Source organism: Tribolium madens, unplaced genomic scaffold (genome assembly GCF_015345945.1).
Source record: "Tribolium madens isolate multiple individuals breed KSU strain unplaced genomic scaffold, Tmad_KSU_1.1 Scaffold_11;HRSCAF=98;Tcas5.2_LG3b, whole genome shotgun sequence".
NCBI classification, from domain to species: Eukaryota; Metazoa; Arthropoda; class Insecta; order Coleoptera; family Tenebrionidae; genus Tribolium; species Tribolium madens.
The window spans coordinates 8,922,966-8,934,774 of NW_025400975.1; the positions used below are offsets into that span (position 1 = coordinate 8,922,966).

The 11,809-nt window shown below is 34.2% G+C and overlaps 1 protein-coding gene across 1 annotated transcript; it reads left to right on the plus strand.

The window, feature by feature from the left end:
* The first annotated feature begins 3,143 nt into the window (after nt 1–3,143).
* On the plus strand, nt 3,144–8,154 carry LOC123004378. The gene is made up of 2 exons (XM_044397620.1): nt 3,144–5,022; nt 8,054–8,154. The coding sequence occupies exon 1, from the start codon at nt 3,381–3,383 to the stop codon at nt 4,827–4,829; it is 1,449 nt and encodes a 482-aa protein (XP_044253555.1). The 5' UTR covers nt 3,144–3,380; the 3' UTR covers nt 4,830–5,022; nt 8,054–8,154.
* The last annotated feature ends 3,655 nt before the right edge of the window (nt 8,155–11,809 follow it).

The following is an 11,809-nucleotide window of genomic DNA, read 5'->3' on the forward strand; positions in this document are numbered from 1 at the left end:
ATCAGATTTTTCAATCAAAAGCACAAAACTTCGTCAAAATAAGCCGAAAAATGACGTAATTAATTCGAAAATGATGTCATTTTTGCTTTTTTCAAACCTTTAGTTGCGTTTTTAAGTTAAAACAAAGTTTTTTCTTTAATTCTTGCTAAAAACATACTAAAATTAATACATATACGACTAAATAAAAACGACATAATTATATATATTTTTGGAACATGCTGTATCGTTGAAAATAATTTTAGGTTAATATCTATAAACGTCCTATAATTTTTTTTTTAATTAATTGACTTTTTCAATTCGCTGAGACAGCCTGTATAAATTTACAAATTGATTTTTAGGGCTTATTTTGACACAAAACTGACAAAAAAATAAAAAATTGAACAGTTCTACATGAATTATTATTAATAAAATGAGATTCAATTCATAGCAACTTATCTAAATTTCTGTTCATTTGATCACACAATATTTTTTTGTAAAATCTATTTTTTTTCAAGTTGTCTATGAAACACAAAAATTTATTAAGTGAAATTATTTTATAAAAATTAAAAAAAATATTTGAGTACGAAGGCTTTATTTATCAAATTAATTGTAAACAAAATGTAATTCACCCGAAATGGGTTAAGGTTGAGTAAAATTCCTCCAGAGTTTTTGGAATATAGCTATTTTTAAGGATTGAAAACATGTGGAAGTTTCCTTAGTTCTGCTCTTGTGAGAAGCGAAGAAAATAATTACCTGAGTAATGAAGAAGAAAACATAACAGTAAAAACCATCATTCCGGCCCTGATAATAACAATTAAAATCGGATTCGTCGTAATCACCGTTTAATTAATAAAAAGAAAACAGAAATTCGTAACATAAGCTTGTGTTGGCATCAATATCATACATTTTGTGATGCTTCGTTAGATAATAAATCCTCAAGAGACACTCGTTTCGAGGACTACAGTAACTTACAGTAAATAAAACATATCTACGAATTCTGTGATATGAAGTAAACATCAATCGCCTCCTGAGGTTCAAATCCAATAAAAAATATCCAAAGGAAAAGGTTATATGCCTCATGTGGAATGTATCACCCGTATAAATTGAAAGTAAACAATTTTATCGAGTTTGCGAGGACAAGCAATATATAGAAAAAATTCAATTCTGTTAATTATTTCAAAGAAAGAAACTTTTCAAGTTGAAGAATAAATTGTCTGAGTTGAGTTCTGTCAGCGACAGTGAATATTAATGAACGGATGAGAAAAACATTTACGTAATAATGAGCTCGAGTTTTCCCTAAATAAGAAATGAGGAATTTAGTTTAACGATTTTGGACAAGGAGTAATTAGCTAACAATGTATGTTGTTAACAACACATACCAACGTGGGTTAGGGCACTGATAGATATAATAGAGAATGTGCAGGGAACGGGTGGAATTTAATAGTAAACGTGCACAGAATTTAAACTTATTAATTTGAATGAATTACTTTAATTAAAATATAAGGTGGAATGTTACAAATTTAAAGTGGGTTTTAAACCCTATCACAAGGAACATAAATCGAAACATTAATTTCATTTACAACAACAACTCTATAAAACACACAGGGGCTTTAATTAATTAATTAATTTTCATCATCACAATTGTTGAAATTTCAAGAAACAAACATTGTTTCGAAAAAAAATTCAACGTTTTTCAAAAAAAATATCTCCAATAATTACAAAAAAATTCTAGCGATTCCAAAAAGAACTCCACTAATTCACAAATAATTTCAGTAATTCCAAGCAATTTTGATTAAATTGCAAAAATGTGTACTAATTCCAGAGTTATTGTCGCTTCAAATTTCTTAAGTTAATTTGTTTTATTTACAAGACATTCATTTTTTTAGGAATCTTCTTTGGTATAATTGAAAATAATAAATTAGACTTTTAATATTTGGGTAACAAAAAATAGAAAAACGAGGTGCAAAATTTTCGTTTTTCTTTTACGCTTAATTTTTTTTTTTTTTCAAAATGACTAATAAAAAAGTGTGATTGTATAAGTGGTTGGAACTAATTTAAAATTCCAGGATAAAAAGCAAAAATAAATAAGTCTAAAAAAGTAGTAAAAAAATCCATCAGGTATCAGATATCAGTTTTTCCTCTCAGAAATCCCGGATAGAATTATTAAAATCAAAAATAAATTCGAAAAAGTATATAAAATTTCAACACAAATTTACAAAAGGCAACAATTTTTGATAGTTTATTTGAAGTTTTCAAGTCTCCCAAAGCATTTTCTCAGCTCATGTCAAAGTTTAAAATAGATTTTTGTATACTAATGAACAAAAATACAATGATTTTATTTTAAAAATTCTCTACAATTGTTTAAATTTATTATATTTTCCATTATTTTCTTTAGTTTTCTTTACGTTACAGTGAAAAACTGTTTTGCGTCCTAAAATACGAAAAATCAGCGATTTGAAATTTGCAGGACTTTGTAATTTGCGAACTTGATAATTACATTTCGTAAAATCTGAAAATCGATTTTTTTGTTTTTTTACAAATGCTGCTAGTAAATATGTTAAATGGGTACGTCGATTTTACTCAAAATATCAAAATTTTTTGTTTTTTCCAAAAAATAAATAATTTTTGAAAAATTTGTGAATATATGCAAAAAGGCGAAAATAACGTAAATAAAACTGCTTAAATTTAGTGAGTTTCTCGCTAAAAAACTGAAATTTATAGAAAATAATACATTTTAAAACTAGTTTATCAATTTTTTAATTTGAAGAATTTTTCCATTAAAAAAGGCTGTTAAATAATATTTTAGACAAACAATTTGCAAATGTAAAAACAAATCGTAGATAAAAAAACAGAAAAACACAATTTAGACTAAATTTTGCATTTTTATGTCTGCTCTTGAGAAAATTTTGTTACTTCAGTAAGTTTCTCTGTGAAAAAAACGCTCTAAATTTAGAAAAATAATTAAAAACAATTAATTTGGAGCTGAAAATTATTTCAGATTTAATTTAGCGATTTTGTACTTTACTAGTGTAGAGTGAAGGGGGCGCCACTATGCAAAAGGTGGCAAATTTTGGCGGGAAGTTGGTGACGCGTGCGGCGCACAGGCCAACGCCCGGCAGTGTAATTGCGACGGCGGCAGTGTCCGCATCACTCTGTCTTGTTAATTACCATTTTTCAATAAATCCAGTTTGTTTGGGAAACGAGCGTATTATTATTTCACAGAGCAGCGGTGGGATCTGCTCAACTTTCCGGGAGAGTGGTGATTTGGTGATTGTGGGTGGTTAGTGTACGGCCCAACAGCCAACTACGAGGTTACGCAAGCACACGTCAGCCAGTTTTTTTTTTTGCGTGCGTTTGGGTGTGGCCGAAAACTTAATTTTTCATTTTAGCACTTTTTCACGATGGGACGCCACAGATACCGTACAAATGGGGACTCGGACGACTCCGACTCTAGTGATGATGAGCCCCGTCCAAAAAGAGCTGCACCTGGGGCTGGGGTTTCAAGCACGATTTTACCCCCAATTTCGGCGGAGACAGTGAGAATCGCCAGACTGGAACAATTGGTGGAGAATCTGAGTCAACGACTGTCAAATCCGAATTTTGCAGGCACATCGAGGGCCGTGAGCGCCAGAAGCGATTTAATTCCCGAATTTTCGCCAGGAAATCCTAATCTTAGCTCAGATAAGTGGATACACAAGATCGACCAACTGGCTCTCGTCAATGCGTGGGACGAGCGCACGACAATATATAATATGATCAGTCGATTGAAGGGACTCGCAAAAGATTGGTATGATAATCTTGASCCATCAGCGTATGATAGGAYCTGGGAAGAGTGGAAACGCCTGCTGCAGGCCACATTCCCAGATCATCATGACTATGCCTCTACGTTACGTAAGCTGGTAAACAGGGTGAAAGAGGATGGAGAAACTTGGGCTCAGTATTATTTCGGAAAATTAAATTTGTTGCAGGCTTGTGACATAACAGGAACAAATGCAGTTTCCTGTCTCATTGATGGTATTACTGATGTTACTCTTAGAAACGGAGCTAGAGCGGGGCGATATACCACTCCTGAGAGTTTGTACGCCGAGTACTTGTCCACCTTAAGGTCTGAGGGAGGAAGGCGAGAAATAACACAAACAAGYGTATATCGAGAAAGGAGGCGATTCGRGTCTACCAGAGCGGAGCATCAAAAACCGTATACTATAGTCRGGTGCTACAATTGCCGCGAGCGAGGGCATGTTGCAGCAAAATGTTCAAAGCCTAGGATSGAGTGTAAGAAATGCGGTCGAATTGGACATTTGGATGTAGAGTGCCGACGCGGTGCTAAAGAAAATCCAACTAAGCAAGCCCTGACTACAAAAGTGGCTAATTACGAATGTAATAAGAATTATTATATAGACATCAAAGTCAATGATAAGCCGACGCGAGCCTATATTGACTCGGGGGCAGAACCAGTGCTCATTAAGCGTAGCGTCGCTGCAGATCTGGGTCTTACATGGAAGCCAAGCCTACAGCTGATTCGGGGCTATGGACAGGGGATCACCAAAGTCTATGGAGAGGTCGAAGTGAAGTTAGAGGTCGACTTGGTAAAGGCAAACGTAAAAGCCTTAATCGTCGATGACAGCGCACAACGTGTGCCTGTTATCGTTGGTCAGACCTTTCTGAATGCAGGTGGTAATACGATCATAGCCAACGCAGAAGCTGTAAGAGTTGTAGACAGGGAAAATGAACCCATTCGAGCATTGTTAGAACAATTTCCACTACGCAAAGTAGCTCTGTGGGCTGACGAGGAAACCGTGATTCCTCCTCAATCTATAGGGTGTATCAGGACTAAGACAAAAGACGTTTAATTGAAAGTTAGCGTTCTACGTGGAGGCCAGTCAGCGGCCCATACCAAGGATGGAACACATTGTCAATCGGTGTGTCACTTGTGATGGAGGTCTAGTGTCTGTATGCAACCTTTCACACCAAAACGTGGTTTACAAGAAGGGGCAGATAGTCGTGAGAGCTGAACTCTGTGAGCTGGAGAGGACTACTGCTTCGGTGAGTGTCTTTTCTGTGGGGAAGGTAGAGTTAAGGCCGTTTGAACGTTGGGAACTTCTCCCACAAGTTAATAAAAATATCGAGCCAGGACAGTTTGAACGATTGTTAAAACTTGTCAATGAATTTCGTGATTGTTTCGCACAGAATGTAGTCGAATTAGGTACCACGAATGTAACAGAGATGAKATTAACATTAACAGATGATAAGCCTGTGGTTTATCGTCCATATCGGTTATCACATCATGAACGAGAAATTGTAAGAGGTATAGTAGACGATTTGCTAGGTAGCGGTATAATAAAGGAATCAGACTCGCCATATTCGAGTCCTATACTGTTGGTGCGGAAGAAAGATGGACAACATCGTATGTGTGTTGATTATCGACAATTGAATTCGAAGACAGTTAAAGACCGATTTCCGTTACCTCGAGTAGATGAACATTTGGACAAATTGAGTGGAGCAAAGTTTTTCACAACACTAGATCTTGCATGCGGATATTACCAGATTCCAATGGCAGCCGACTCGATACCAAAGACAGCATTCGTCACACCTGATGGGCATTACGAGTATGTCCGAATGCCTTTTGGTCTAGCTAATGCACCAGCGGTGTTTCAACGAACTATGAATAAGGTGTTTGGTTCGCTACGTTTTCAAACTYCTTTTTGTTACATAGATGACGTGCTAATACCTTCTCAAGACTTTGAAGAGGGAATTAACAATTTACGAACTGTRTTTCAATCCTTACGACAGTGTGGATTGACCCTAAAAATGAGTAAATGCTGCTTCTTCGGGAGCCAAATAGAATATCTAGGGCACGAAKTCAGTGCGGAAGGTATTAAGCCAGGTGAGGCAAAGATTAAAGCCGTGACAGCTTTTCCCAAACCAACGGATGTGCATAAGCTTAGACAATTTTTGGGACTGTGTGGGTATTTTCGTAAATACGTAAAAGATTATGCGTCGATTGCAAGTAGCTTAACCAGTCTTCTAAAGAAGGGTAGTTCGTTTGTTTGGGGAGAAGCACAGGAACGAGCTTTTCAGACTTTGAAGGAAATTTTGACGAATAGACCGGTTCTTGCCATTTATAATGCCAAGGCAGAGACAGAACTCCATACTGACGCTTCCAAAGTGGGAATTGGCGGTATCTTATTGCAGCGTCAAGAAGATGGGACTTTACGTCCGYTTATGTTCTTCAGTCGGCAGACGACGAATGAGGAACAAAGATATCACTCGTACGAACTCGAGACATTGGCTGTGGTCTGTTCCTTGAAGCATTATCGAGTGTATTTGTTYGGGCTCCAGTTCAAAGTCATTACAGACTGTAATGCGTTGAGAACYACACTTACCAAGAGAGATCTCATTCCACGAATTGGAAGATGGTGGTTGTTGACTTCTGAATTTGATTTTACTGTCGAATATAGACCCGGGAGTAAAATGACTCATGTTGATGCTTTGAGCAGGAATCCATTGTTAGATCATTCGGAGCCATCTTTGGAAGTCTTGTACATCAACGTTAATGAAGATGACTGGATCCTTGRAGTTCAGATGAAAGACACACGTTGTGCATTACTGAAGGAGATACTGGGAAAAACACCGACAAACATGGAAGAGAGCACAATTCACAAAGATTACAAATTGAAAGACGGTAGGGTATTTCGACAAACCGAGTCGGGATTAAAATGGGTTGTGCCTAAAAGTGTAAGAAGACAGATTCTACTAGCTCATCATGACGGCATAGGACATCTAGCAGAGGAGAAAACATTAGCGTCGGTTTCAAAATCGTATTGGTTTCCCTCAATGCGGAAGTATGTTCGTAAGTATATTTCTAGCTGTCTGGAGTGTCTATATAATAAGGAGGCAGGAGGAAAACAACCAGGTTTCCTTAATCCTATACCAAAGAATTCGCAACCATTTGATACACTACATTTAGATCATTTAGGTCCGTTTGTGAAGAGTGAATCACGTAATTCTTATCTTTTAGCAGTTATCGATGCATTTACTAAATTTGTCTTTCTTAGGGCCGTACCTAGTACTAAGGTGGGCCCTGTCATTTCCTTTTTAGCTTCTCTTACAGGAATGTTTGGTATACCCAAACGTATTATAGCCGATCGAGGGGCTTGTTTTTCTAGTAAAAAGTTTAAGACGTACTGTACTGATTTAAACGTTAAATTAGTACTAACCGCAACCGCTACACCACGAGCAAATGGTCAAGTGGAACGGTTAAATCGGACGATTTTGTCCCAACTTGCAGCTAGTTCGAAAAATGAAGACAAATGGGATGACTTTGTAAGTAGAGTTAGTTGGGGTATTAATTCTACACCCAATTCAACTACGGGTAAAAGTCCATACGAATTGCTGTTGGGGTACACGCRTCGAAATGCTAACGACGCAATCCTCTCTAACGTAATCGCAGAGGATACTCACGATGAGAATTTACCACGTACGCGGGCAGACGTTGCTCAGCGTGTTGAGGTGGAGCAGCGTAAGCAAAAAGAGCGTTACGACAAACGCCGTTGTGCTCCAAAGAAATTTACTGAAGGAGACCTCGTTCTGGTACGAACCGTACGAGCATCAAACGATGGAAAAAGTCGGAAGTTATTACCTAAGTACTCGGGACCGTACCTAATACGAAAGGTACTGGACTACGACAGATATGTTGTGACGGATATGCCGGGAYCGACGCGTTCCCAAAAACACTATGAAGGTATTCACTCTGTGGATAAACTAAAACCTTACGTTGCCGCCACTACGAGTGGTGATGAAACTGTGGCAACGGAAGACGATGGTAGTGACGAGTGAAACAACTCGCTATAAAACCGGATAAATGATTAAGTTCTATGCGAACTTGCGTTTTATTTTGGGCCCATATACGTTATTTAAGCGCTTTACGTTAATTAAAAACTCATGAGTGCGAGCAGAATCTCAACGTGAGATGATATATGTAATCTTTATTTTTAGGTTGGTTTAAGTAATTGTAAGGGGGGAGCTGTAGACACTACGGCTCAGATGCAATAATTCGTGTATTTCATTGTTTTAGGAGACTATGTAGTTCCCCGAGGACGTGGAACAGGGAAGCGTGGCCGACTGTAAAGTGAAGGGGGCGCCACTATGCAAAAGGTGGCAAATTTTGGCGGGAAGTTGGTGACGCGTGCGGCGCACAGGCCAACGCCCGGCAGTGTAATTGCGACGGCGGCAGTGTCCGCATCACTCTGTCTTGTTAATTACCATTTTTCAATAAATCCAGTTTGTTTGGGAAACGAGCGTATTATTATTTCACACTAGATATAAGAACACAGAGACTTAAGAAGTACATTATTGTCTAATTAGAATATAATCTCGAATCGGTATTTTTGAATCAAACATTGATCAAAATACAAATTTTAGTACACAATAAATAAACTTAATTCACAGTGTTATGTAAATCTTCAAAAATGTTAAATTTTGACAGTTTGGACATTTATTTATCCTTTAAATAATTATTTTTTAGGTTGAAAATAAAATCAAAGAAGATTTTTAAAATTATTTAAATTTAAAAAAAAAAAATCTTGTTGAAAAATCTAAGACGTGGTTCTGATTGGTTGACTTTAAAAGACGTAATTGATTGGCTAAGGATCGAACAATGACACTCAACTTTAACGCATTGAATAATTTTTTATTTTTTATTGGTCTAATAATCGAAAGTGCATGATTCATATTGGCTCTGGGGTTGGCTCCACCCATTGTGCAAAATTAGATCCAATTAAAGTAAGATTACTCACACTAAACGCTGATTTGTTATAAAAATTCGATTCAAAAATCAATAATTATTCACGATTTTTTAAATGGGTGGAGTTACTTATCGTTGCTAGGTTTTTGTCGGATTTTGGCCAATAAGAAATAAAAACCGGTTTGTTCTCACCTTAATGGTAATTACGTGAATAGGAAATGATTATTATTGGTCCTTGTAATCGGAATTAACAAATGTATCCAACCAATCAAATTCAAGATTTTGTAAAAACCACACCGATTGACCATAAAAAAAACTGTTTTAAATCAATTCAAATTTGGTTTGAAAAACAGGCAAAAATAATGAATTTTAATTAATTTTTCCAATTAGCCACAAAAAAAATTGTTAGATAAGGGACTATTTCGTCAGTTTTTTTCTCAGTGGATTCCAAAAAAATACAGATTTCTTGAAGAGTGTGAGCCACATTGTCATTGTCAAGCTATCACGTTTTAGTAAGGTAATAATTTTCTAATTTCTCAACAATAAAATCAAAAACAAATCATAAGAAGCGCTTGACTGCAAAAAGGCGAATATAACTTAATTAAAACTGCTTCAATTTAATGAGTTTTTCGCTAAAAAACTGCGAAATTTATTAAAAATAATAAATTTTAAAACTAGTTTATCAATTTTCTAATTTGATAAATTTTTCCATTATAAAACGCTGTTAAATTATATTTTACACAAACATTTTGCAAATGTAAAAACAAACTTTGAAATCAAAAAAAAAAACAGAAAAACACAATTTAGACTAAATTTTGCATTTTTGTGTCTGGTCTTCTAAATTTTGTTACTATAGTAAGTTTCTCTGTGAAAAAAATGCTCTAAATTTAGTTAAAAACAATAAATTTTCAGCTCTTATTTAGCAATTTTCTACCTTGTTTTTACAAAAATCTGGCTCAAAATTGAATCAGATTTAATTTAGCGATTTTGTACTTTACTAGATATAAAAACAGAGATACTCTCATTACCTAAGAAGTATATTATGGTGTAATTAAAATATAAATTTTCTATTTTTTCAACAATAAAATCAAAAACAAAAGTGAGAAAATTTTCGAAGATAAAAAGCTTGACTGGTCAAAAATATATTAGTAAGTTTAAAAATTAAGGTGAAATTAGAGGAATTAATTTGTAATTATAGGAATTAATCTGAAAATCATAGAATTACGATAGATTATTGAGGAATTTCTTGATTTTTTTTCTAATTACTAAAATTTCGGTGGAATTTTTTTGAAATTAAAATTAGTTGTAATGTAAATTCTGGAATTAATTAAATAATAATTAAATAATAATTACATTAAATAATAATTAATTAAATAATTAAATTAATATGAAAATAATAGAATTACGATGGATTCTTGGGAAATTTTTTGATTTGTTTGGGAATTGGTTGTAATATGTGTTCTACTCTATTTATTTATGATTGAGAAAACACATAATAAATAAATAATTTTTGAAAAATTTGTGAATATATCCAAAAAAAGCGAAAATAATGTAACTGCTTAAATTTTGTGAGTTTCTCGATAAAAAAAATTCTGCAAAATTTATAGAAAAAAATACATTTTAAACCAAGTTCAATTTTCTCCTTTGTTTTGGCAAAAACTTTTGAATTTGATGAATTTTTCCATTAAAAAAATCCTGTTAAATCATATTTTACACAAACATTTTACACATGTAAAATCAAACTTTAAAATCATAGAAAAAAACGGAAAAACACAATTTACGATTCTCTTTAAAAAACACTCTAAATTTAGGAAAATAGTTAAAAACAATACATTTCGAGCTCCTATTCAGCGATTTTCTACCTTGTTTTAACAAAAATCTCGCTCAAAATTGATTCAGATTTAATTTAGCGATTTCGTACTTTACTAGATATAAAAACTAAGAGACTCTCATTAGTCATACCTAAGAAGTATATTATTGTGTAATTAAAATAAAAATTTTTTATTTTTTCAACAATAAAATCAAAAACAAAAGTGAACTAAAAGTGAGAAATGTTTTTGAAATCATAAAAAGCTGGACTGGTCAAAAATATATCAGTAATTTGGAAAATTCAATTGGAATTAGAGGAATTAATTTGTAATTATAGGAATTAATCTGTAAACCGGAATTACAATAAATTATTGGGAATTTTTTGGATTTTTTTTTGAATTACTGGAATTAATCTGAAAATAATGGAATTACGATAGATTAATGCGAAATTTTTTGAATTTTTTTGGAATTACTAGAAATTCAGTGGAATTTTTTTGGAATTGTAATTAGTTGTAATGTAAATTCAACATATGTGTTTATTTCTGATTCAGGTAATGCAATTTAATTTCACCATTTGTAATAATACATTACATTCTGAAAACACTGTTCATTGTTAGTGTAATTTCGTTTATTGACTTTCTCGATGTTGTTTGTGATTTTAGTTTGTCGCATTCATTTAAACAATTGCTGTGTTTTGCAAATGAAAATCAACAACAGCGTCGTTTGGGAGTGGGTAATATTTTTCGTCTCTCTCTCGGGAGAGATTTGGGGTGTTGTAACGCACCGAAAACCGAAATGAAGCAGAATATTTAATTAGTTCGTCAGTTTGGTGGTGCGTCGATGTGGTAATAACTCATTCCTCACGCCTTAGATTTATCAGCGAGCACGGTTTGTTCCTCACTTCAGCAATGGACCGGTAAATTAAGCAAGAGCGCTATCAACATCTGTCTTAGTATTGCGGTTCCAGATTTCAGCAGATGTTCTCCATTTGCTTCGGCGCAATACCGATAACTTCTTTACCGCAGCCTTCCTTCCAAAAACCAGCTTTTCCCCGGTTTCATTATTCTCATTTCGTTGCCATATTTCAGCTCCAAGCGTAATTAAAGAAAACCTCTACTTCACTCGATAAACTAACTCTAATTCTAAAAAAAATTCACTGAAATTCCAAAAAATTTCAAAAATTTTCCAATAATCCATCGTATTTTTTAATTTTTCATTTTCAAATTAATTCTTATAACAGCAAATTAATTTCTCTAATTCTAACTTAATTTTTCAAAT